The sequence below is a fragment of the Andrographis paniculata genome, unplaced genomic scaffold (assembly GCF_009805555.1).
Source record: "Andrographis paniculata isolate CXL003 unplaced genomic scaffold, ASM980555v1 Contig69END, whole genome shotgun sequence".
Classification (NCBI taxonomy): Eukaryota; Viridiplantae; Streptophyta; class Magnoliopsida; order Lamiales; family Acanthaceae; genus Andrographis; species Andrographis paniculata.
In genome coordinates this window covers 6,083,272-6,111,070 of record NW_026137605.1, presented here as the reverse complement: position 1 = coordinate 6,111,070, position 27,799 = coordinate 6,083,272, and the positions used below count along the sequence as shown (strand labels likewise).

The following is a 27,799-nucleotide window of genomic DNA, read 5'->3' as shown; positions in this document are numbered from 1 at the left end:
ATAATATGTTGAACCTCATTGATAATGATACGGATGCTAAAGAATTGTGGGATAAGCCTTAAAAGATTTATTCTTCCAAGATGGGCAATAATAATATATTTTTACTCAAGAAGTTCATGCGTCTAATCTACAAAGAAGATGTTCCTATTTCTGACCATGTGAATGAGTTTTAGGGGTTACTAGATCAGTTGTCAAATGTTGGAGTAAAATTTGACGATGATATTCTTGGATTATGGTTACTAAATGTCTTGCCTGATTGATGGGAGACATTTTAAATTTTGCATACTAATTTTTCCCGATGACCTTGGATTGTGCAAAAAATAGGATTATAAATGAGAAAATGATAGAAAAACTCAAGGTTCATCATCCACACAAACTAAGTTGCAGCTTGTAGAACATATAAGGAGACAAAAATAGAAAATGCTGACAAGAACATGCAAATGAGCAAATTCAAATTTTGCTATAAGAATGTTGAGTGCCATTACTATCACCAAATGTACCATATTTAGAAATATTGTTTCAAGTGGAAGAATGATAATCTGAATGGTGGTGCTGAAACGTCCGAGGATACTGGTCGCATTGCCATGACAACAACTAATGACAATATCATTGTTGTCTTTGATGAAGATATCATAAACACAAATTCTTCTGATGTTTGTTGGATTTCCGATACTGGTGTTGCAGTCCATGCCACTTGGAGAATGGATTTCTGCACTACTTACACTGCTAGTGTATCTTTGCGGGTTATGAACAAGATGAATTTGGTTACAGAATATATGATCCAATCTCAAATAAGCTCATAAGAAGTTGTGATGTTGTATTTTTTGGAAAATGAGACAATTGATGATGTAAAGAATTATTCTTATTCTCGAGATCACTTCATAGATGTTGAGCTTGTCCTTGTAACATAATCACCTATGAGAGGTAATGAAGATGCTGATCATGATGATTATGCTCGAGGGGTTATTGATGCTAGTGATAATGATTTTAATCATTCTATAAGTGATTCAAATCACACTTTACTGAAAAATCTACTAGAGCCAAACAGTCGTTGAGTAGATATTCTAGTAAGAATTTGTATTTTTTACTGACGGGGGAGAACCTGAATGTTATGATGAAGCCATGGAGGGTCCAACAAAGAGAGTTTGTGGCATGCTATGGAGGATGAAATGAAATATCTTTTTAAAATCAAACTGAGTTGGTAAAATTGACGTATGAGAAAGGAGCCTTGAAGAATATGCGGGCTTATAGACTGAAATAGGAAGAGAGATATTCAAAACCGAAATATAAAGCTAGGTTGATTGTAAAAGGTTTCAGTCAGAAAATGGACTCGACTTTGATGAAATCTTCTCTCTAGTGGTCGATTTGTCTTATATTGGATTTGTACTAACAATGGCAGCAAGTCTTTAACTTGGAGATTGAACAAATTGATGTAAAGAAAATATTTTTTAATGGTAATTTAAATGAAGATATCTATATGGAGCATCCGGAAGGGTTTTAAGTATAAGACAAAAAATATTATGTTTGTATATTTAAGAACTATTTGTATGGCTTGAAGCAAGCTCCCTAACAATGGTATCAGAAGTTTAAGTCAATTATGCAACAACATGGTCACCAAAAGCTCACTTTTGATCATTGCTTATTTGTGAATTTTTTTTCCAATAATGACTTTATTATGTTATTGCTCTATGTCGATGACATGCTCATTATTGGTTAGAGTGCTACAAAGATTGGGGAGTTGAAGCAAGAGTTGAGCAAGTTCTTTACTATGAAGGATTTAGGAGCAGAAAATCAAATTTTGGGTATAAAAATTTTACGAGATAGAAAGGCTGAAAGAATTTGTTTATCACAAGAGAAATATATTGAAAACGTTCTTCAGATGTTTTGTATGGAAATAGCTAAGCTTGTTAGCACTTCATAACCCGCACACATGAAGTTGAGTATTTCTCAATGTCCTTCGACGGAAGAAGAAAAGAAAGATAAGGAAAAGGTTTCCTATTCATCTTCAGTTGGGAGTTTCATATACAAAATAGTGTGTAGAAGGCCAGATATTGCCCATGAAGCTACCACTATGAGTTTGTTTCTCTCAAATCTTGGAAGAGAACATTGGAATGGTGTATAGTGGATGTTGAGATATCTTCGTGGCATGTCAAACTTGAATATTTATTTTTGGAATGATGATTTAATTCTTTATGGTTTTATTGATTCTAACATGGCTAGAGATATTGACACTTAAAAATCTACTTCAGGGCATACGATCATCTTTGCAGGGGGAGCAGTGTATTGGAAATCAAGATTGCAGATATATGTTGTATTGTCAACCACTGAAGGTGTATTTATTGAAGCGTTTAAGAAAGTGCTTTGGTTAATGAAATTTCTTTTAAAGCTTGGCTACTCTCAAGAGAGGTATGAACTATTATGTGATAATCAAAGTGTTATTCATCTAGGAAAACATCCTACTTTTCATTCATAGTCTAAACACATTGACGTGCAGTATCATTGGTTGTGGGATATGTTGGATGAAAAGCTGATTATATTGGAAAAAGGTACATACCAGAGATAATGCGGCTGATATGCTTACTAAATCTGTACTAAAATGGAAGTTCAAAGTTTATGCTCACTTGTAGGGATGACATGTTCCTCCACATAGTCGGGAGGGGGAGACTTGTTGAGTTTGGCTCCAAAACATTTGAATTAAAGTCCCAATTTAAAAGGTAATTAGACTTAAATTATTATTATGACCTAATTAACCATTTTATTCGAAAAATCAGAGTAGCAATAGCCATACGCAGAAAAAACTTAGACATAACAGAGCAGCTGCCACGCACAGGCCTCTCTCTATGTAGTTTTTTTTAGTTTTGCTTGACCAATGTACCAAATATTGTCCGATTAGTGTGAAATGTTTATTAAAGATATGAGATATCTATATCTTCATTTTGTACAATGGTGATTGATTTTGAATGGTCTGATTTTCAGATAAAAATTCGGCAACATGACATGTTTTTTGCTATACTTTTGCCTTTTTTCATTATTTTTGTGAGATTGAGATTTTGGTGACTTTCTATTGTTTAGAACATGTGTTTGATTTTTATTCAGATGTTTGTACTCTATTTTTTGGTGATAGTGGAAGTTTTGGTGAGCTGAAGAGGCTCGTGGTTTTCCTCTTTGTATTAGAGAGGTTTTCCACATTAATCTGCTTGTCATTATATTTTATATTTAATAATGCTCTTGAGATATTCTAACAATTAGAGAATTATATTACTACATATTATTGTTATTATTCCTAACATCAACCTTCTAGAAGCTCTTCCGGCAACTATAAATAGGGGTTCAATGTCAGTCATTTGTATAATTCGTCATTCAGTCGATTCATTTTACTTTAATTCTATTGTGATCTCGCGAAGAGCTCAAATTGTAAGGGATCCAAGTAGCTTCACCTGGTGGCTAGCACCGATCGTGATAGAAATCGCGTGCTTAGTTACCCTTATGTTTATATTTTTTCACTAGAAAGATTAACTATTTTCTTACTCTGATAAAAAACTTCGTTTCCTTAATAATTAATTAAATATATTTATTCTCTAATTCCCCATTATTCCAAGGTCACACTTACAAATATAATTGCACCGAAAAGTACCTAGAGAGAACCGTGAAAGAACAAATATAATTTCCTTAACCAAATCTAGTTAGAGCGATCCGAGATGACTCACTCTTACTAGGTAGAGTGAGAACGTATCTTGCAAGCGACTCACTGATCTTAATTTAACTTAGAAAATTCAGTAAAAATATAGGTAGTAAACTCATCTCTCAATTCACAGGTCGTGAGTGTCGAGGAGATTGGCTCTCTATTATATAAAAAGGCTGCCAGAAATGAAAAATTAGCCCAATAATAAAGATTAGTTTCTTTCCATGAGTATCTATAAACTAAAAAAAATCATCGTAATCATGAAATAAATAGCAAGGAATAGTCTTATGTAATCACTCTCATACAACATTCTCATTTACGAAATCTTATATATATCATGAACATCTTCATCCACTATAAGGCATTTCTATCTAACCTCTACCATTTTATTTACATATAACCATAATTATACATTAACCGACTACACTCGCTAGTCCCAAACCCTCTCTTGCTAATATCCAACCTTCTTTCAAATCACAAATTTATAATGCTCTTTATCTGTTGGATTGACCTCATTATTTCACCATTATCTCACTTTATGTTATTAATATCCTTAGTGTAATTTTAGTTTTGATTCAATTCAATTTATATCTTGCGATCTCATGGACTCATATGCACTCTATTTAGATATTTCAATGTTAAATTCTTTGTGATTGATCAGTCACTCACTGTTTATCATGTAAAAATTATTACTTGAAGATACTTTTGGGCTACAATATGATATTATTAACCTTCAATATAAATCCCATATATTTTTAATTCATCAATACAAAAAATCTCCTATCAATTTTTGGGTGTCATTGATGGGTAATTTATTTTTGAGGATATACTTGAGTAGGAAAATTGATCTGCGTGATAAGTATTATAGTGTAATTGTCCTTTATCACTTTCTTTATAATAATAAATCGATTTATTTTCTTTTTCTTTTTTAGCATATGCCAGGACTCTATGAAGAAACAATTAGCCAAACTCAGTAAATGCATTCAGAGATGCAGTCAATGTATATCAAAAAAGAGAGTATGGTACCTATTAACAATGCCAATGTGAATGCTCTCCAAGTGCCATAAGTAGTAAATGAAGTGGAAACCCAAAATATACCATTTTCTCTCAACGCTATTCTATTTCAAACTTTGCTCGCTATGCGGAAAGGGTTGGCTGAACTTATGGAGCAGGTCTTGTGGGTGGAGCAAACCTAGGTCCTCCAAAACTAGGAATTCCAATAAGGTTAGATACCCTACCAGAAGTCGGCATCCTCTACCCCAACTCGCAACTGTTGAGGCTCTGAGAAAGAGTTTGAGACAATGAAAACAAACTAAAAAAATGTACATGCTCTGGTGAATAATGCCCCTATAGTTGCTCACTATGAGGCCGGATCCTATTTTTATAGAAAATAAAGTATATGGATTCTTTGAATTGAAATTGGTGCTTGTATCGTTCATAGGAAAAAAATAATTATAGCGGTCTTCAACATAAAAGTCCTCATGATCACCTTGAAGAGCTTTTCCAAGATATGTTTTGTATTCAAAATTAATGGTTTATCTGAAGATAACTTTAAGTTAATATTCTTTCCATTATCTCTTTGTGGTAAGGTAGACAACTAAATTAATTCTATAGCCAAACTTGAATCCTTTGAAAACTTAGGGCAACAATTTTCATGTGATTCCACCTTGCAATGAAAACCATGCAACAAAGAAGGGATATCATGCTATTAAAGCAAGCGGGTGATGAATCACTACCCCAGGCGTGGTTGAGTTACAAGACCATCTTCCAAAACTTCCCTTATCATGAACTTTCAGATTATATACAAATCCAAATATTTTATATAAGAGCTGCTCACATTTCTTCAGATTCTGCTGGTGGACACTCGCTAACGAGTTATGAGCAACCGAAGCCTATGAAATTATTAAAAACATGGCTAAAAGCAAGAGTAACTAGCTAGAATAAAATGAAGTATAGAGAAAGAGGCTTTATTAGGTTCCCATTACACTTTCTTAAGAAACCATAATTGACAACTTAAATGTCTAGGTGAAGAAAATTTCTAGGTTGATCAAGCATAATGTATTGGGATAATCAAAGAAGAAAATAGGTCTTTGAGATAGAGGGGAACGAGATTGCAATTTAAGAAGAAGAGTAGGTTGAGGGTTACATGCCAATAGAGTACACCATAAACTACCAACCAATTTGGAAACCATATGCTTTGTTAGAGCCTCAAACCAACTTCGCTCAACAATTCTACAAAAACTCAAGTCCATAATGGGGGAGGGAATCACCAAGGGCCACTACCACCTCCTTTCCAACAACACCCTATAGCATTTCACCAAGGAACAACAATAATACTATATGTAAATGTATAATCCATATTATGATCCTTTTCCTTACACACAACAAATGATGTCGATCCTAATATCCATCCATTGCCACACTACAAGAAATGATATGCCACAAAATGCAAGATATCTAGTTTCAACATAATACTATTGTCACAATCAAATGATTGGAAACACAACTAGGCCAAATTACCAAGCAACTTAAACTATGAGCTCCAGAGCAACTACCCAACACAATAAACAATAATCCAAAACAATAAAATAAATAAAAGCAGTCAAAATGTGAAGTGGGATGTAGCACATGAATCCACAAAATTGTAAAAATCTTTTCCATACATTCATTTCTATGATGCTTTGTTGCAGATGCCAAAAAATGTTAATTTATGAATATCATTTCTAATAGGAAAGCACCTCTTGAGGACACTGCACAAGTTCAACTTACTTGAAACTTTAGCACAATTTTCACAAGCTAACTACCAAAGAAGCTAGAAAACCCTAGAGGGCTTTATCATTTCTTGTACTTTAAGAAACTTAGAAACTAAAAACATTATGTGACATAGGCGTGAGCATCAAACTAATATCATATTCTCCGTTTGACAAATTAAGATTGTATACTTTAATGCCTTGCAAAACAATTGTTCAATTAGTTGATAAAACTGTTAAAAATTCAAAAGAACATATATTTAATTTTTTGGTGCAAGTGTATTAATTTATTTTTTCCACTAACTTCATTGTCATGGAGATTAATGAATATTAGGATACTCTCTCTAAGGAGATATTTTCTCGCCACCAAGTAAGTTGATATTAATGTCGAAAAATGTGAATTTACATTGCACCTTGGCGCGGAATAATTCAAATTCATGATGAAAGAAGCAGTAATGCATGCTTTGGATGGTATAGATAGCTTTTGTTCCACATTACTTAAATTTAATTACAATTTTCTTTTAAATCGCAAGTTGATATGTGATTCATTTAAAGGAGAAACTATTCACGATCAGTATAAATTAAGAGAACTATTTGAAGTAGAAAATGTATTTTACCTGTGAAAATATAAGAAAATATAAAACGACGAGATAAGATAAAAATATACATATGGCATATTGTATTAATTTAAATAATGTGATGGCATTTTGTATTTGATGTGCTGGTGAGTAGTCATAATCAACACTTAAGCATTCACTTGTAATTTTGAACTTAAATAATAGACTGTTATTCTGTTTTTAAATATCAAATAGATATTGCTGAAAATTTATTTTCTTTCAAAATAATAATAATAATAATAATAATAATAATATTAATAATAATTTGTATTTAAAACATTTATTCAAAGCCTATAATAACACAATATATAGTTTGTCATAAAATCTCCCCCCCCCCCCCCCCCCAACCAAAGAAAAAATAAAGAAATCCGACAAACTAAATGTATATATAGAAGCTGTTAATTTCAAAAAACAAAAAAATGCTGTTAATTTCAAAAAAAAAAAAAAAAGGGAAAAAGAAGCATGTCTAACAAATAAAACTTGAGAATAATTGCTTAGTTTTTGTGTACATATGGGTCGTCCCATATAACATTGGAGGTTAAGACCTTAAGAAATAAAATAAAAATTCCTTTAATTACGAAGGAATAGGTCGAATTAATCATGTGTACCTTATGCATTGAATTGCAATAACTGCAGGAATATAATTCTAACACAAACGTGCGCATTCATAAATCATACCAACAACAAATGAATAAAAAATTGACACAGCAAATCTATATATACGACGACATTAAATGAGTGTGGACATCGATAATTAGTTATCCATTGGCGGGGATTAATCCACGTTGTACTTTACGTCACTCTCAATAATAATCCATGCTAATTATTTATGTACATCATCAATTGCTCATTTACTTATCCAGGTTGTAGTAGCACTACTCTACAATGCCTATATATACTTATTATATGATTACATGTATTTTTATTTTTCTAAATTCAATGCATAGAGTATTTTTTTCAATAATAATATTCAATTATTAATTTGGATACAATTAAAATTTAATAATTTGAAGTCTTTTATGATTAAATATTTACTAATGTACTACCTATGGATTATTTATATAATATATTTTAAATATATGTATAATACTATCTATGCTCGGTTTTAAGATTATATTTATTTTTTTTATGTTGATATTTGAATATTAATTATTATATCAAAATATAATACAAATCGAGGAAAAATGTCAAAAATATTATATTAGTATCTTATAATACTAATATAATGATAATTGTACAAACATTTATATAAATATAAAAATATTTTTAATATTAAGTACAATAATCGAAAAGGTAAATATAACCCTTAGAAGTGGACGGAGGGAATATAAATATCGAAATTTGTATCTACTAATTTTAGAATTATTTTAACTATTTAAAATTTAAAAGTTATCTATTAGTACTTTGGATTGAATTTATAATTGTTTAGTTAAATAATTAAATGATAGTAATAATAATAATAATAGACAAAAAAAATTATGCTAATTTCGTAAACACAAAATTTTGTAAAATTACATATAATTTAAATAAATGTGGGTCTATTATCTAAATAAGAGCCGACAAAAATAGGCTAGGCCCGATAATTCGATCCGAACCGGACACGGAAAAACCGTACTTCGGCCTAAAAAAATAAGTCCAAAAATTTTCGAATTGTGCCTGGTCCGGCACGCTAATGAACTGGGTTGTGCCCGAGCTTATGAAAGTCGGGCCGTGCCTGGCCTGGCCAGGTTTATGAACGGTAATATTTAAAAATTTATACATTTATATGTGTATTAACTAATAGTTAATGACAAACTTGAACAATGTTGTCTTACCTACATTTGGTTGTGGATTTGATTCTCACTTCCATCATTTGATTAAATTTTTTATTAAATTAAAAACAAAAGTGGTATATTACAGATTTTTTTTACATTCAAAATATCAAACCTCATACATTAAACAACTATTTAAATTCAATTTTTTACTATTCAAAAATCCAAACTCAAAATCTCAAACCCACAAACAAACACACACAGGTTTTTCCTTGGCATTGACGAATGTAAGAAATGATATATCTTTGACTGCTTTCTTTGAGTGTAGGCTTTAGTGGCCGATCTTTTTGAACTACTTGCTTTTTTTATATTTTCCTCTTGTCTTTGTTTTCTAACTTTGATTGAAGATTTATTTACCGCTCTCACAATCATTACTTCTTTGCTAGGAGAGTTGAAGGTATGATTGTCCCCACTGTTTGAAGTGTAGTATTTTTCTTCTTTTGAGAAATCTTAAGTAGGCGGTCCATATATTCTACTAGTATCATGCTTAATTTCATATCATGAGCGCGATTGACGAGTTCTTTAAAGGTATGGGGTCGGATCTCTTATAGGATGTATTTCAAGCCCCAATTCATTATTTGAATGCATATTTTTATGTCGGAAGCTTCGGATAGACGGTTTTTGCAGTTGAGACTTAGACTTCTCTAGCGGTTGATATAGTCAATTCCGGCTCATCTTTCCATTGTAGTTAATATATAAGCAAATGTGGGTAAGACAACAACCTTACCATCAAGCCATTGTTCAAGTTTGTCATTAATTTATTAGTTAATACACATAAATATACAAATGAGAATAGTGAGGGAAAGAAGTTCTATTTTAACTTGGATGATATACAAATGAGAAGCTCACCGTTGTATATACCACTCCATCCTACAATGGAAGATCTATATTGAATCCATCCAAAGGTTGTGATTGCCCTCCAAAATGTTATAGGGCTTCCAAAATCTTCCAAAATATTGTTTATTATATGCATCCATGGATTTGATCAAAGACCAAGTAGAAATCTATAGGTATATCTTCAGATTTTATTTATTGGTTTAGATTTCGAATATTAAAAATTGTAATTTGAATAATTATTTGATATGATAAAACAGACAATGATATAATGCATTAAGTGTTGTTATGATATTTCGAATGTGAAATTAATTATTAATATTTTTTAATCCAAAAGTTCAGATATTCTAATTTCACTATGACTTAAGAAAACCGGTCGGATAATAGATAAGGAGACTCCTAGGGCATTCCAAAAAAACCATAGGAAGAATGTTTTGTGTTTGTGGAATAGCGGAAAATCCAGTGGAAGAAATGATAATGAGTGAGATTAAAGATTTATGATGAATTAAAATGAGGTTAAATCTTGGCATATTGCAAGTGGTCAAATATAGAATAAATAAAAATATTGTTGATATAGAACCTAAAATACACTATCGCAATTACTTTTATACCATTTTTTATTGGTGAGTCTCCAAGTTGAACTTAAGAATTTTAAATCATGAATTAAATCAATAAAAATACTCACAGTTGAGTCTGGTTAATTGGGAAAATAGTTAAGTGCCTCGCCCGGTGAGCAAGCGGAGAGCAGTAACAAACAAAATTTAAAGAAAGAGTAAGTGTGAATGGGCAATAGAATTGAGCGGCACGATAGCTAGCGAGCGGTAAGTGCAGTGAGTGCATAGATGAGCGGCGCTGTAGGGGTGATCAATTAGTGGTATAATTATATTGGCGATGATGAGCGAGAGACGTCTTCTAGTGATAGTGAAGGATAAACGGTAATATATCAGCGGAGAAGAGTGTCCAGAGGTGTATGCGAGTGATCTGTGCGTTACATAATACATATAAGTTACTTGAGGAAATGAGCGGATGATGAAAGTGTAGCAATGGAACATATATTTGTACAGCGAGATGATAGAAGTAAAGTATGCTATCATTTTTGTTCATTTAAATCAGATTCTTAAATCGTTAGATATTTGACCTTAAGGGATTTACAACAAGACTTCAATGATATCCAAATTAAGAACATTATAAGCAAGAAAAGCTATTGTCACTAGATATTTTTAAAATCCGATAAACAAGTGATTATGTCTAATTAATTATTCTAAAATTTGTTTCATTAATAGTTTTACTCTTCTGTTATCTCTCTTTAATCAAGATTGAATTTAAATTAGTAATTAAGAAGGTGGACAAGGTTCTTACGTACTCAACTACTAGGAAATACCTACCTTATGTAATTGTGATGCAATGACATGCTTGATTAATCAATTTTTCTACAAAACTTTCACAGTTGATCAAGAATCAAATGTTAAACAACCAAATACAAACATTGAATTGGGGACGAAGATAGAGTTGAATAATATAATGATATTTCATTATCAACTAAGGAAAACAGTAAATTCTACATTATAAAAGCATAAAAAAACAGTAACAAAAACGATAAAGCTGTCTGGAATGGCAGAACTAAATGGGCTGTTAGGGGAGCAGAGAATCTCCATCACTCCCCTAACCTCCTCTAACTAAGATAACTCCTTTACAAAATTGGAGCCCTCGAAAATTAAACAGAGTAATTGCAGAAGTAAAACACTTGAGTGTTGTGGTGTTTATTTACAATGGAATCTGACCCTATTTATAGAATTTCTAGGATGGCAGTTGAGCGGTTGTAAGGCGACAGTTGGTAGCAGTTGCAACAGTTGGGCAGTTAATTGGTTGAAGTATATTGGAATTACCATAACTCTCAGCTTGCTGGCTTCGCTGGTCCGGAATGTCTGGGCTCGGATCTTTGTCGTTTGCCTGGATTGGCTGGAGGACATTGCCATGGCTCAAGCGGTGCTATCCTCACTGGCCGGCAAGTGAATAGCTTAACCATTGAGAGATCAACACTTAGATGAATTCTGGACAACTTTAGAATTTTGCTGGTCCGCAGAGAACATTTGGGCTTTGGCTCTGGTGTAAGCTCAAAGGCACATTACTTGTCTCTATTAAACGCCTTTACCGGTCTTTCTTACCTAGTCATTTATGGGCCAAAATGTCGCTTAAATGGACCAAAACATCAATTATCTCAACAAAAGAGCATTGAGTCATATCAAGCAAAACACACCAATCAATCGTATATCATAAACCAAATATTGTGATGATTTTCAAATAAAAATTCAACTAATACACAATTTATCAATCGATAAAAATGTTATTATTTGGAATAATCAATAAATAAATTGGAAAGACTTAAAAGTATAATTACATGAAAACTTGGAAAGAGAGACTGAAAGTACATGAATAATCGAAATAAATCTGAAAGAAAACATAACCGAACTTGCATAAAATGTAAAGTACATGGAAAGTAAAATGTAAAAAAAAAAAAAAAAAAAAAAAAAAAAAAAAAAAAAGCTTATAATTTGTATCGTTGGTCGAGAATCTCTTTTTTCTTTTATTTTAGGCATATATAGCCTTAAGAAGGATTGGATTTTCATTGCGCCTAGATTGCTCATCATTGAAGACTTCCAATAATAGATTGCATAACCACCGAACTCCCAATTCATAATTGATCCACTACTTAGTAACTTTCATTTTCTTGAATAATTATTCTTTAAGCTTTACTTATTTTCACGTAACAACCGGTAACTTAAAAATGGTTGAATGCAATTTCCCACTTCTTAGTGACTGCCGTAACTTCGCCATGTACTACTTCTCTTCAGAAATTCTGCCGGCTGCAGTTTTTCATTAACAAATAGGCTCCCAAAATAATTCCTAGGCTGACACCATCCCTTCTCAATTGAGCTCTTCCTCCACCTTAGATTTCTAAGTCCAACATAATGCTCACTACTTCTTCCATCGGGTCGGCATTCATCTTCCTTCAACTTTGAACCATCTCCCTCTTCTATTTCATAAATCTTCACTCTAACTATCGTTTCCGCCTCTTTGATTTCACCGTGATTCTTTCAAAATTTGGTGGTTTTTTTTATATAAGGGATGTCTCTATACAAATGTTTGGATAGATTAGAGTTTCAAGAACATCCAATTTTTTTTGTAATAATTTTATTTTTCTCCAATCAATTCATTGGATCATCTTCTAGTAGTGAAACGAAAGTCCAAGAAATCTTATTAGGACCAACATTTCTTCTCCATCTTTGTGGACTGTTATTAACATTGTTTCTGCTGCTTTCGAGCCTCCGAGAATAACTTTGTGTGCTTCTACATTTAATTCCACTATGATATATTATATTTTGCATGCACTTTTGACATGTATATATTGACCCTTTGGATAAATTTCTACTCATGTTTGTGCTATTTTTGGTAAAATTCAAGGCAAGCATGCAACGGACGAACACACTTCTTAGTCACATGTATAACTAAGAATGGACAGACTATATGAAATTACATTGGACACAACCAAACGTGGGGAAGAGGCAAGATGGCAGATTCACAAGGGCAGGGTGGTTCAAAACTTCAAAAATAATTGTTATTTTTTAAAATTGATTTTTATTTTATTTGTTGATATGATAATTTTTTTAAATTGAAATGCGTTTATGTTTACAGAGTGGGGATACGTTTGGACAAATTAGTAAAGTAGACTTGTCATATATAGAGAGAGAGAGATAGGAAGAGATCGGCCACCATAGAATTTAAAATTAAATCGTGTATGGTCCCTGGAAATTAAGTTTAAATTGAATTCTCTTCGTATAGCTTATTTAATTGCATGCATATATATGTGTGTATATATATATATATATATTCTCCGTTTTTATTTTTTATATTTATACGTACAGCATCATAGAAAGGTTTCACTTTATATTCCCATATTTATAAATTGAATACCTGTCGTTCATGCATACCGTTCTTCGTAGGAAAGTAATCGTTGTTAACAATGGCGTTGACAGTTAGTTAGTAGTGTTTATAGAATTTAAATATTGGCGATCGAGGTCAGCCATGGAAGATGCTTTAACGAAGCTCAACAGTAGTCTCAACGCAGCCAATTGTCTGGCGACTGTAACGACCGCCGCGGCGCCGAAGCGGTACAAGAGGTCCGGCGTTAGAGATGGCGGCGGGCCTCCAGGGATGAGATACCGTGGAGTACGGCGGCGTCCGTGGGGGCGATTCGCGGCGGAGATCAGAGACCCCCAGTCGAAAGAGAGGCGGTGGCTGGGCACCTTCGACACGGCGGAGGAGGCGGCCTGCGCCTACGACTGCGCTGCCCGGGCCATGCGGGGTGTCAAGGCCAGAACCAATTTCGTGTACCCGACACCTCCTCCTCCTCCTGCTCATCTTCCTGCGGATGATAGCCTTCTTATTAATCCATGGTATAATAACTATTATAATTATAATTATAATCATAATTATAATAGATATTATTATAATAGTAAAAATAATTATTTGAAGAAGACGACATCTGATCATCATCAACAGATGTATCCATCGTCCATTTTAGGGTCTCGACCTCAGTGGTCTTATGATTTTATTGGGTCATCTTCGTTTAGAGGTAGCAGCAGCAATTCTCTAATTAACATGCAGCAGCAGCTTCGTGACCACGCGATGATGAGTTGTCCGGTGGAAGATCAGACAGCATCGTCATCGTCGATGTCGTATAGTTTATTCACGCAGCAGCAGCAGCCCTTGTATTCAAAAGTATCAATGGCGCCTATGGATTGCAGCATGTGCAGTTATTCTCGGAGCACTGCTTTCATGGCGGACATCCCAGCAGCTGCTTCTCCTTGCAGAACAAATACCAATAATAATGATAACGATAATGATAATGAGGTTCTGATGCAGAAAAGCAAGGATTTATACTCTACTGATCATTCAGGATTATTGGATGAGGCTTTGAAAGGCTGGTTTTTCCCCAAAAATAATAATAATAATAATAAGAATCATGATGAGCATTTGGGGGTGGAAGAAGGCAACATATTTACGATGAGTAGTGTTTTCGATGATGGGAATGCCGAAAATCCAACATATCAAGTGTATAACAATTTGGGTTTGTCTGATGAGACTACTGAGATACAGACACAGATAGAGATAGAGAAGGAGAGTGAGACAACAGCATCAGCAGGGATAGAGGCAGCGTGCAGCATGATGATTAGCAGTAGCAACACTTGTAATAATCTATTGGCTCCATATTATTGAGGAGGATCAAATAATTACAGCAGCTTAGTTACACATACAATGGTAATCATATACAGTAAGTTAATGGAGAAGGAGACTGCCATTGTTAATTAACTTTCCACTCTCATTCATCGTTATTTCACCACCAGGACAAACAGAGATTATTCCATGCATATATTTACTAGTAGTAATACATATGTATTATTGCTATACATTATATACATATATTGTAAGTTGTTCATGTGGTGGTGGGTGCCATAATAAATTAAACTAGCTAGCAACAGATTGTATTTTATCTACAGCTAGCTTTGTTATAATCGAAGTATAAACAGTTAATGCAAAATATGAAGAGAAAAAAAAAAAAAAACATTAGGAGGTTTGTTTACCTTTTTTTTTTTTGGATGGATTTTTCATGTTAAATGTGAGAATTTATGTTTGTAATATAAAAAATAATATTTTATGTTGAATTATTGATTTTTTTTTGTAAATAGATAAAATATATATTATTTATATTTTATTTTTTAATAATATTTTTAGAATCGTTGTACATAAAAATATTAAATGAATAAATACCTACATTTACATGGAAACTTAAAAAGGAAAAAAATCATAGAAGGTGATGATTCTACTAAATGAATTAAATAATTACAATCCTTACAATATCAAATGATTCTTTCTCTCATACTCCAAAAGTATCCCCAATATCAATATCAAATATGTTTGTTTGGTAGTGTGATACAAATATATATATATTTTTTTTGTGTTGAGATATCGTAAAAATATGTTTGTAACAAATATAAATTTTAGTTATGAAATCTGTAGAATTTTTTTTTGTTCAACGTTTTATTTTTATTTGTACCCTACTTGTTCCGTAATTATTATAAATAAGACAAATTTCGTCCAAATACATTAGCAAATGGCATGTACTATACATATATATATAAATATAATTTTTAAAAATTCAAAATTAAAAAAAAAAAGTAAAAAAGAAAATTTTGAAAGTGGTACTATTAGAAAATTAGGCTGGAGTTGCCCTAAAAAAAAAATTCTTGCTGACTTTTTACTAAAAAATTGCGAAAAAATATATGGAACCATTTCCGTAGCATTTCTTGTTGGAGAAATAATTTGGAATGAATGAAAATAAGAAGAAATCGAATTTCGCGTATACATGATCTTGGATATACTTTGAGTCGCGTGAAATCGCTTTCCTTATACTATATTTATGACCTTATTAGTGCCTCGGGTTATACGAAATTCGTACAATGATAAAAACAAAGCAACACTCGAATTTTAATTCAAAAAATCAAGCAAGTGAAAGATTGAGAGATTATTTGTATACGAAGAATATATTTTTCAAAATTTTAGAAAAAATAGACCCATTGTATTTATGCATAATTCACATATTTGGTGACTTTCTGCCACTCTCCCTTGTCTCTAAAAATTTTGTGAAGATAAGACATATAAATAGATTTAGAAGTATCTTTTATGAAAAGATTTGAACTTGAATTTAAATCCAAAAGACAATCTTTTCATGAAAATATGCAACTTTAATTTTAAATTTAAATAAATTTGAATTTATAAAGTTTTATGTAGGAATTAAATAGTATAGTTCTTCATTTGAAAATAATAACTTTCAAATAAAATTAATAGACATTACTATATTTTTCTAGAAAATACATAATATTTCCAGATTATCACATTTCAAAATATAATGATTATGACTAAATCATAATTATAATTTCACAGTCTATTTTCATTTTATTTCACACTTCATTCAATATTGTACAGGCATCCTCAAGCGCGCACCCCACGCGACCTTTCCTGAAGATAGCTTGATACGGCATTGCTTATCATCGAATAAATTCAATAACAACAAAATAACCAACAATCCTCCCCATTTTGTCGTTATCCGTGATTTATTCTCAAACTTTTCACGATACACAACAAGCTAATGCATAAATGAAAATATTACCAAGATTGAATTTCCATCTTAATACATTACACATTTCAAGCATTCGAGAATCTAGGTATCCCAAGTATTGAACCTATCAACTCATACTGAATCCATGAAGATAATATACACAAAAGTTTCGTGTTTTCCAAAAATTCACACTTGACACTTTACAAGCCATGTGTCCCGATCCATTCACAAATATATTGAAAGCCAAGTCCGTAGCATTTCTTGAAGTGAAGAAACTTTATGTTCGTATAGGTAATTCCTTTAGTCTCGCCCATGTACGACAATATTTCAAAGGAATTATTAAGATGTCAAACTTCAACCTAACTTTCTTGCAAGTCCGAACACATTCTTTGGGACGAATAAATCACGTGTGTTCCAATCTTCTAAATGTGAGCTTTCCGCATCGAATTGAGCTCCCAGAGATGTACTAGGAGGGAATTAGGTGTCTCACGCTAAAACAATTTAATGGACTTTAACCATCCCAACAACATATTGTATTTCAGTTTCTTGGCCAATGGATGTGAGTTATTCCACTTTATAAAATTCGACATACAAAGCTTTGGCTTCATGATAATTCAAACAGCGCTAACATTTTACAAATGATAAACGACAACCTCACGCCTAACCACGATTTGCCATCCTCATGAGCCATCAAAATATTACTGTCAACTTTGTGCACAAGTAATAATCCCAAGAATTATTATTATGGTCAAAGCATTTGACGTACTCCACATTTAATTGAAGTCAAATTATATTTGACAATTTTGAAAATATGCCCAAGTGATTATTAAATAATCACGAATGAACAATTCTCGTAAAAGAATTGTGAACCAACCCTTCAAAAATTGATTTATACAAAATTCATTCTAAGGACACCAAAATTCATTTCATGTGTTTTGCAAACACATCAATTAATTTAGTCAAATTAATTACATGACAATTTGGTAAAATAAATTTAGGTTTAATTTATAATACTCATACATAGATCTATCTATCTATATATATATATGTATAATGTTGAACCGTTGAAATTTTAATTCCATGTTCAAAGGATTATTATAACCTTTTACCGATATTGATCAATAATTCTCGTGTAAATTTTAACATTGAGTTGTATCTACCTCCCCAAATCCTTCCAAAAAAAAAAAAAAAAAACCTTGAAGGATAAAAACTTTTTAGTTGACCCCCGGGAAAATTAAATTATACAAGGTTGTTGGGGAGCCGATTATGAGATTATCAATCTAATTAAAACATTCAATCATACTTTCCTTTCATAGTGCTTTTTATTTATTTATTTTATTTATGTATTTATTTTTCACAAACCGCCCATAAAATCTCAACACAATCAAATACAATGCAATTTTCCAATACCATACATGAATATGGAATGTATGTGTTTTATGCCGTTGTTTTATTACTTCCAATCAACCCCCATGGCTGCACCAAATTTTCGATCATTTGAAGACCGTTTAAAAATATTTATTTTTGTTTATTTGCATATTTTAACTATATAAATATTATTGATTATAAATTTATTTGTTAATAATATATACATATTTATTTAATATATGTTATCATGAATTTTTCACAAAAAATTTTAAAATGTTTATATAATATAAAATTATTACTTATATTTCTTAATTGAATGTGGCATGCCAAAATAAGGATTAGGAGTTGGACAATATATCATTTGATTCGTATTTCCATTTTTTGTGGTTTCGTTAGATAATTAATTTCAAAGTTTCTGTGTTTGTCTAGGAATGACTATTTAATTTCAATTGTTTAGGAGGGTGTGAATTAAGTGTGAATTGTTTCTAAGTGGTTTGCAACACTTACTTACACATCTGAGTTAGCATGCTTTACAATTCCTGTTAAGGGTTGTTGTTAGTTTTTGGTTTATTTTATTAGCGTTACAAAGTAGATTGTTTTGATTAAAAATTTCTACCTCCTAGAGTTTTGATTACATTCGTAAGTGCTTTTGGGTACGTGCATGACTTTTGCCTTGTTTTACCAATTTTATTTGATTGTCAATTATATTGAATTGAGTGAACGCCATGGTTTGCAATGTAATACTTGCAGGTTGTATAAGGGTATAATTCCTCTTTGGGCTCCTTTTTTATATGAAAGCCATAGTTTTTATGTGATATCCCAAAGTTGGACCGATGCTAGGCCAACTCTCGTATATGGATGAGCCGGTGCTAGGTATTTGAGATTGAATAGAGATTAAGTGAACTGAATGGATAATTCATATCAACAATGTCCGCATTCTTTTTTGGGAGTCCACTTGAAGTAAATTCTAGAGTTAAGTGTGCATGTTCTAAAGTGATTTGAGGATTAGTGACTTTTTGAGAAGTTTTGCAGTGTGCAAGTGAGTGAGGACAAAGTGCATTTGAAAAACTTGTGTTAGACTATGGAGTTAGTCCCGACTTTTCATGGCTTGGGGGGTTGGAGTGTCACATTTTCATTACCAGTTTTTTTAATTGCCCTCAGTTATGATCAAAGTGATTTGGTCTCATAGTCAAATAGTGGGTTAATAATGAAATGTACTGTAATACCCCCGGAATTGAATAGTGATATGAGTCAGGAAGGATAAAATATCCCTGAGGTTGATTATAGATTAAATGGATTAAATAGACTACTCATGTTAACAATGTGCACATTCATTTTCGGGAACCTTATTGAAAGAACTTTAGAGTTAAGCGTGCTTGCCCTAAAGTAATTTGAAAGGGACTCGTGTTGACCTGTGTGGAAGGGTCGGGGTGTCATATGTACTCTACATAATGAAAGGGCTTTTAGGTTGTATTTTATATTATTATTATTATTTTACTAGAAGTATATGTTTCCTACTAATGACTTCATTTTTTGTATTACAAGTTAACATGGAAGTTACCAAAACTTTTGTTTGACATGCTTGTAGGACGTTAAAAAATTAAAATAAAATGAATTTACATTAATGTCATTTGAGAAGTGAAATGAATCAATATTGATGCCAACTTTCATGACATTTGAGTAAATCGTTGTTGGACTCAGGTGGTTTGATTATATTTTAAGTCTCTTTCTATAAAATGACTATTTTGATTATGCACTTCTCTATTTCTTGGTTCACAAAACATGTGCATGTGCGCTTCTCTGTTTTTTATTTTTATTTTTTACATGATAATAATGTTATCTTCTCTTTTTGTTGGAATTCATTTTTGGTCACTCCTTGTAATATTAGTAACTGATATAAGTAATGTAATGGTATTTAAACTAAAGATATTTTTCCATCATTTTTATGTAGTGATTCATGTGTGATGCTTATTGCAGAGTGAGATGCTTTCATTTTCTTTAACAGTTTGGATTTAAAATTTTTAAATTTTTTTATGTATATTCTGAGATACGTATTATTAGTATATTAGCATTTTAACGGGTGTTGTGCTTTTAGGTAAAACGATGGAGTTTGCCTTCTTTGAGACCATTGCGGAGATTATTTACAACCATGCAATTCCTATGCCCAAAAATGAGTTCACCAAACCTCTCTACCTTGTGGGAGTTTTACAGGAAGATATGTAGTTGGTGTTTTCTGTGCCATTGTGCTTTATCCAGAAGACAATCTTGTCTCGTTCTTGAACAATGCTAAGGGTGCTACTGTTGGCAATGTGAGTGTATAGATTTGTTTGCTTTTAAGCCACCTTGTTATCTTAAGTAGTTTATTTCTTTGTTAATGTTCCATCTTTATTGGAGGGTTTTCATCTACTAGTTGTTTTCTAATCTTGCTTGGTTGTAAAGAAGCAAGGTCTATTTACTCGGAAGTTTACTTTTCCTATCGTCATGATTTGAACTCTCATGGGAGCATAATAGGGAATATATGATGCTTTTAAAGTTTTTGTTAGGCTGTGAGATCCCCTTCCCTTGTTGGTTTCTTATTGTGAGATTTCTGCATCCACTTATGCTATGCCTTATATGCATACTTTAAACATTGCAGGCCAACTACAGGCGGTCTTGCTCCTGCACCAATTATGGTTGTCCTGAAAGCGGCAAAAATATAACCAGATGCAAAGTTTGAATATAGAACACATTAAAACCTTCTCCAAAGAGGGGTTGGGCAATAATTTTAAAAGAGGTCAACTTGCTTGCACCTTGAGATAATGAATGAATAATTTAAACGAGATTTTAAAGAAATGAGGCTCCATTCAATAGAATGGAGAGTGCAAAAATGAATTTTCTTTTGGGATCGGTAACTGACTGGTGAATAAGTAAAATAATATGGAGAGATATGTAAAACACCGCCATTGATCATTTAAAAGCATTTGCTTGGTTTTATCATTACTTTTCTCTATAGTCTGGAGTAGTTTACAATAGTTTTTTGTTTGTGTTGGATTACTAATATTCTAATGTTATTATGTAGAGGTGTACATTGTTTAATTAATTTCTTCTTACTCCTTAGTCCAATCTTGAAAATATTGTTTATTTAAAGATGTGGGTTGATTATTAATTACTATGTCGTGTGTTTTTTTGGCTAATTGATGGGTCAAATATCTTGTAGCTCGTGCGCCCGAGTTGTTTGACCTCGGTGATATAGGTAGGACTTTGCAATGGCATCCGATGTCCATTGTACCTTATTGAAAATCATTGTGTTGGGGTTTGAACTCATGACTTCACGGTCACAAGTTCACTTTCCACACTACCAGATCATCCTTTACGAGCACAATTAGTTTTATTTTATATAAATGTGCTATTGCTTCGGAGGGAAAAAATGTTTTGTATAGAGGGCATTGATCGGAACGTGTGATAATTTTATAGGTAATAAAGATTTGCTATTAGGTATATATATGTGTAACTTGTATATGATCTTATGGGTAATATTTTAAAATTAAGGCCGGTATAGATTTATGATTAGGTGTTTGATTAAAATTAAATTTTTTCATAAATTAATGAGAAAAACATAATGTCTTTTTACAATTATTGTATTTTTAGGAATATTGACTACTATGTACATAATGCCTTCAAATATTTAGAAATTTGGATGTTGTCTTGCACGCAGGGACGTGGTGGTGATGATGAGATGACTGATAATATTTTGGTATACAAGTCTAAAATACTTTTCGTTAAATAAAATTGTAGTATTTCTTATCGTTATATTTTTTGTTTGTTAGAAATTGTGAAGGCTTATTTGAATGATGAACCTAACAAAATTCTCACTAAAGAACCCTAGTGGCTCGGATACTTTTAATTAGAATTTGTATGTTTGTTTCTATATTTTTCTTTTGGATTGTATATGTTTAGTCGTTTTGAGAAATATTATGTTTTTAGACGGTGCATACTCTGTGTAACTGATGGTGATACATATTTGTTGTAATATTTTTATATTTTGTAATGTCATTTCATAGTATTTTTTTGTTATTACTGAAAAAATAGGGATACTGATTTTTTTTTGCAAAATTGTGGCAGTTACAAATATCGTTACAAAAAATATAAATGTGGTATAAATGATTTTCTGACAATCGGCTTATTGTAACAAATTTTATACCATAACAAAAATCGTTACAAATGTAAGAACAATTATTGTAACGAATTTTTTATTAGGAGAAAGTCAGCTACAAATAAATTTAAAATACATTGTTAGGTTACATAAACCTTACAACAAGATTTCTCACGTGCTTTATAAGTGCATTTACCGCCAACTTTTTATTACGGAAAATGTCGGTGTATTTTTCATTCGAATATATGCACCAGTCAAAAATTCAGTACAAAAACGTTGCAAATAGTTTTTTATAATGAAAAATGTCTATTTTCAGCGATTTTTAAACAATTACAAATAAACAATTTTTATGGCAGTGGGTGTAATTTTGTCCTCATAATCATGTCGCCGGTCTATTTTGTTGCTGCCTGGTTCACCGGCTATTTGCTATACCTACAGCCAAAAGAATGCTAACAAACTCTAACAAATCTCGTGCTTAATTACTCTATCCCATCAAAACAATTCTTCGTTGAGAAAATTCCTCAAATAGTTGCCATATCTGTTGAAAAGGTTTTAATATTTTTATGGTTCATAAAATTTTCACTTAACCAACCGGATCTGTCAAAAATTCGTCCTTTTTGTTGAATACGCTGTAATTCACGAAAATCAAATATTTATGGTGTTAATAGCTTGCATCCATGGAAAGAAAATTGAAAACACATTTGTGATATAAAGATGATTAGTTTATAGAAATTACACATATTTGTAGACTCGACAATGAGACTGAGGTGGGTGAGGGGCTATGATTGCATACAATTATGACTTAAATTGACTCGCCCACAAGAAGATTAAAATTTCGATGATAAGGATAAAAGGAAAATGGATATGGAAATGAGTGGGGGGTCCATCCGACGGGGCCTCCCACCCTCGTTCCAAAGTGCTTATCACTTTTGGCATGCATGTTATCCTCATGATTCATTCAAGGAAAAAGATAGGGATAAAAGGCAAATATATAGGATTCCTGTATATTTGCACTAAAGTGGTTGAAGCATTAGATAAAGTCATGGAATTCTTGTGGTGGGATATGTATATGCTAATGGAAAAGTAGGAAACTGTATTATCCAAGTTAGCTACTTCATCTGTATCAGCATCAGCATCAGCATCATATGCATACTAACACATATGTGTGTGTGTGTTCTTTCTATCCTATCCTATCCCTACTTAAGCCCATTTTCAAAGGCAGACTGCAGGCTCTCCTGAGTCTTGACTGAGAGTAGCAGTAGAAAGTTTTACATAGTTTCAGACGATGGAAACTGAACAGGTGATTAGCAAAGGTATGAAGGTGAAGATCCCTCCAGGACCTGTGTTGTCTCCTACATCGGGGTCGGGGGTAACAAGTGGAGGTGGAGGCCTTACTAGGCAAGGAAGCATCAGTAAGCATAATTCATGTCTGTGCTCTCCCACCACGCATCTCGGCTCGTTCCGCTGCAGGTTGCACCGTAGCCCAACCCTCCAGAGGTCCAAGAGCCTGGATTCTCCAACCTGCCAGGACTCACAAGGTAAAGGTGCTCCTCCAGCTGCTGACGTGCCGGCACAGAATAAAGCAGTGAATGCTCAGTAATATATGCATATTTAGGATGGATCGACATGGAGCGTATCAATATCACCAGATTATATATATATATGTATGTTTTCGTGTATCTCAATGGTCTTTTCGATCAACTGAATCTGTACTATTCCAAGAGGCCCTCCATTGGGTATGGTATGCAGATTATTATCTGCTATCGACTCTTGATCAAGCATGGCTGGCTACTTTTCTGCCTTTTTACGCGTGCATCAATCTATGTATATACTTGTTATCAACTACTGAAGCATGAATCAAGTGAGCTTCTTTGGAAGTTTTTGAATTTGTGTCTGTGTTCCATGGCTAGACTCTTTCCCCTCTGATCTGATTCGTGGTGCAGAACAGCATGAATCACGGAGACATTGGCATCTGAAGCAATGATTGCCTGCCTCAGACACATGCTATTAATCAAAACGGCAGCTAGCCTTGCTTGCTTTGTGTTTTCCCTTTTGGTTTTTTAATTTGAACATCAAAGATCAAGATTGTATGCTGAATCATTATCAATGGTAACAACTATTATGCCTCAGAGAAAGTATAGTTGCCAAGGCAATGAACATAAGTTTACAGCCAGTCAGTCAATCAATTCTACAAGCGATATCTCGTGTCAAAACTATGTATGTTCTTCATTTGTATTATTAGCAGCAGACGAGTTATAAAGTCACAAGGATTTGTTTAACCTAATAATTACAAAGAGCTGTGCAAGAATCATGAATTGGTTGAGTTGGGGTGGGGTGCTTGATTTATCACTTCTTGTCACCTCCACTTCTGGAGATGGGCCAGAACTTGCTCAACATTCCTTTAGATCTGTTAGGGATCATGCTCAAGGACATGGACTTGAGGTTTGAAGAATTTTCAATTCCATCATGGAAGTTGATCTCAAAGCTATCATCCTCTGCAAGTTTCATTTTGAGGGTAGAAAGATTAGTGCTCCCCGACTTGAGGCCTGAAACACTCCACTGGTCGTCCATTGGCATGGTAGCATTTGTGCTGAAAGATGCTTTAGGCAGTGATTGAGCCATATGTCCTGCTAATAGTGCCTTCAGGTTCCTTGGAAGCTCAGTAAGCTGACCACTAGCCATTGTCGATCTTGCTTGCTCGAAGAAGAGAACTTGAACAACCACCCTTAACGGTAGCATCTCATTTTGTGCCGCGTGCATGCTCGCTTCCATGGATAGCCTTTTACAGTCTAGTAGCCGGCATAGCTCCTTCTTTTCAGTTTTGTTGAGCTCTGGATGTCCCTGCATTGTTCATCCATAAAAATGAGGATTTCTATATATGATTAGGACATTACATGTATTTATCATTGGTTTCAAGTGGTTGTCTACCTTTAAGTAAATGTCGATAGCTTTGTAAAGATCGTCATGGTATGGCCTAGCGAACCCTGGAATGGCATCTGCAACTGCAATGAATTTCGAAAGAGGAAGCTTTCTGTCTTTGGCTATTTCTTGTAAGAATGCATCCACAAGCTTCGCCACTCGTAGTTTGGAGCTATGTGATGCAGAAGATGATCGCCGGCTCTCTTGAAACTCCAAATCAATGTTTTCTGCAGAATGCGATCTTCTTTGCCTTTCTTGCAGCAAAGGCTCGCGGGTTCTTGGAGGACTTGTTGGGGGGCTCTGTCCCTGTAACATGAACTGCTCTAATATGGTCAGGACAACATCGACGTCATATTTCATGCCATCCACGGATGCCAAACAGGGCACTAACAGGTCACCCAAAGTGGCTTCCTCCAATTGCAACCCAATCCTTCTTGCCAATTCGGTCTTCGACGATGAAGAAGCCTTCACCAGGTTGGCTACCTTCAACAATTTCAGCAGAAAACTGCAAGAAACAGCACCTTTATCTGCAGGTAATAAGCTGACAATTGATTCTAAAAGCACCCTATGTTTAGAGGGCAACTCCCCAATTGTGTTCAGTTCAGTGCCAGATTCAGCTAGCTTCTCCTCAATCTCCATTTTCGAGTAGACCGATGATAAGTTGGGAAGCCAGCGGGATGCATAAATGAGCAAAGCATCACCTACAAGGTTTGATGGAAACTTGCCACCAGATTTGACTGCTATCATCGTCCTCCAATACAGATCAATCCTTAGCTCTGCCAAGTCTTCAGCCCACCAGCCTTTACTTGAGGAAACCTTGCTGTTCCTATGGCTTTCCGAGGCATAATTCGATGAGGCGTAATCTTTACCTCTTCTTGAATAGCTGTGGGACAGTGTGATCTTCGAAGGATTGGCTAACACTCTAGAAGCAATGGCGTCGATACAGCGTGGCGTAATGCCGAGATCCTCGGACCACAAGTGGAAAGGCTTGGTACTTTGTAATGTGACAATTGAGTCCCTCCATCCATGAAGAATGCAGGATGTGAAGAAGGATTCGAGCTTGGAGATTAAGTTGCCCTTTTCGATATCCTCAGTCATTTGAAGGTATTCAGCTGCACATCGAATGGAGACGATGTTGTAGGCGCTGATAGTGATGGTTATGGCGTAGCAGAATTTAGCACACATTTCGAAGGCCTCTACCCCGCCAGGGAAATCATGGAGTTGAACCAGTTGGACCTGAGAGGCTGAGGCTGAAGCTTCTGAACAGAGCTTCTGAAGGCGTAAGCACTTTGATAGCAGGGGGAACTGTGTAAGTTTGCTTGTTAGTTATTATTTCATCAATGGAAGGAAGTAAGAATAGGATATTAAACATTCAGAATTTACCTTGTGAAGAAAGAATTTGCAACCTTTTACTTGAACAATAACATCACATGAAACCTCTGATGACACAGACCTAAAACATCAAGAACAGAGAATCATTCACATCCATTCACAATTCTTGTACCAGATTCTGTGAAATAAGGACAAGTAGTAAAGCATACCTCCCAGACTCTGTGGAGTGGAAAGTATCAGGCCGGGATCCCAGTTTCATGAACTTCATCTCAATCTTGGTTCAACCGAAACCAGTGACTAAAAATAAACAAATTGAAGAGTTGAGAATAGAGAAGATTAAGAAAGGTGTGAGGTTTCTATGATGGAAGGAAGAACTGATGAAATCTGTGTTGCCTATCAGCCATGAATCAACAAGTGACACAAAGGCACTAAAAGTCACTTCAATCAACGAGATTGACACAAGGAGAAATGGGTATGGAATTAGGTGGTATCTAACAGACACGCCCTAGCCTCTATCCCTTTCCCTTTTCCTTTCCCTATCCCATCAAAGGAATAGGCCAAACGTCAATTTCAATTCATCAAAACCAGAAAAATTCACAGCACAACACAACAGGAAGGAACGCTGCTGCAGTAGTATGAGTATGACCACTGTAATATTCTGCCCGCCCCTATTGATCCAGGAGATCGATTGATTGATTAGTAGCTTTTCAAGAACGGCTATGGCAGGGTGAGCGTGCAGAGCTGGAAGGAAGAAATAAGAGAGAGAGAAGAGATAGAGAGAGAGAGAGAGAGAGAGAGAGAGCGAGAGATGCTGAGGCCAGTGTAGTGTGTAGTGCAGTGGTGGTCCTTCTTCTTCCTAATCATTAATTTCCACTGCAACCATCTACTCCTCTTCTTCTTGCTCATTAATTTATTTAGCTCATAGTCACTTTATTGCCTTAAAATAACCACATCATACGAACTGCACTGTTCCTCACTACACTTACTGTTAGTTTAATTGAAAAAGTACATGGTAGAATACTTGTCATGGCATGCAATACAAGTAGGGGCACTAAAATATTCGAAAAGCAGACAAGCAATGGGATTGATAAAAAAAGAAATAGGGTGCTAAATAAAGTCAGGAAATTGAAGAATATTAATATAAGGATGTTATGTCAGTTGTATATACGTAGGGTAT

The 27,799-nt window shown here is 33.8% G+C and overlaps 3 protein-coding genes across 3 annotated transcripts; 2 read left to right on the top strand and 1 right to left on the bottom strand.

The window, feature by feature from the left end:
- The first annotated feature begins 13,777 nt into the window (after positions 1 to 13,777).
- LOC127263967 (ethylene-responsive transcription factor 3-like) lies at positions 13,778 to 14,971 on the top strand. Its single transcript, XM_051293289.1, has 2 exons — positions 13,778 to 14,148; positions 14,332 to 14,971. The coding sequence occupies exons 1-2, from the start codon at positions 13,778 to 13,780 to the stop codon at positions 14,969 to 14,971; spliced, it is 1,011 nt and encodes a 336-aa protein (XP_051149246.1).
- Positions 14,972 to 23,329: 8,358 nt separating this feature from the next.
- LOC127263797 (uncharacterized) lies at positions 23,330 to 24,257 on the top strand. The gene has a single exon (XM_051293024.1). The coding sequence runs from the start codon at positions 23,657 to 23,659 to the stop codon at positions 23,969 to 23,971; it is 315 nt and encodes a 104-aa protein (XP_051148981.1). The 5' UTR covers positions 23,330 to 23,656; the 3' UTR covers positions 23,972 to 24,257.
- A 210-nt stretch (positions 24,258 to 24,467) lies between these two features.
- LOC127263796 (BTB/POZ domain-containing protein At1g67900-like) lies at positions 24,468 to 27,479 on the bottom strand. The gene is made up of 4 exons (XM_051293023.1): positions 26,832 to 27,479; positions 26,674 to 26,743; positions 25,300 to 26,595; positions 24,468 to 25,212 (listed from the first exon to the last, which is right to left on the bottom strand). The coding sequence occupies exons 1-4, from the start codon at positions 26,888 to 26,890 to the stop codon at positions 24,718 to 24,720; spliced, it is 1,920 nt and encodes a 639-aa protein (XP_051148980.1). The 5' UTR covers positions 26,891 to 27,479; the 3' UTR covers positions 24,468 to 24,717.
- Positions 27,480 to 27,799: the final 320 nt, after the last annotated feature.

What these genes read in the sequence shown, in the direction of transcription:
- LOC127263967 (XM_051293289.1), top strand. Translation starts at nt 13,778, where the DNA reads ATGGAAGATGCTTTAACGAAGCTCAACAGTAGTCTCAACGCAGCCAAT. An exon ending in AGCCTTCTTATTAATCCATG is followed by an intron (nt 14,149 to 14,331) that starts GTATAATAACTA and finishes GTTTAGAGGTAG; the next exon opens with CAGCAGCAATTCTCTAATTA.
- LOC127263797 (XM_051293024.1), top strand. Translation starts at nt 23,657, where the DNA reads ATGGAAACTGAACAGGTGATTAGCAAAGGTATGAAGGTGAAGATCCCT.
- LOC127263796 (XM_051293023.1), bottom strand. Translation starts at nt 26,890, where the DNA reads ATGAAGTTCATGAAACTGGGATCCCGGCCTGATACTTTCCACTCCACA. An exon ending in CACTCCACAGAGTCTGGGAG is followed by an intron (nt 26,744 to 26,831) that starts GTATGCTTTACT and finishes TTGATGTTTTAG; the next exon opens with GTCTGTGTCATCAGAGGTTT. An exon ending in CTATCGACATTTACTTAAAG is followed by an intron (nt 25,213 to 25,299) that starts GTAGACAACCAC and finishes TGAACAATGCAG; the next exon opens with GGACATCCAGAGCTCAACAA.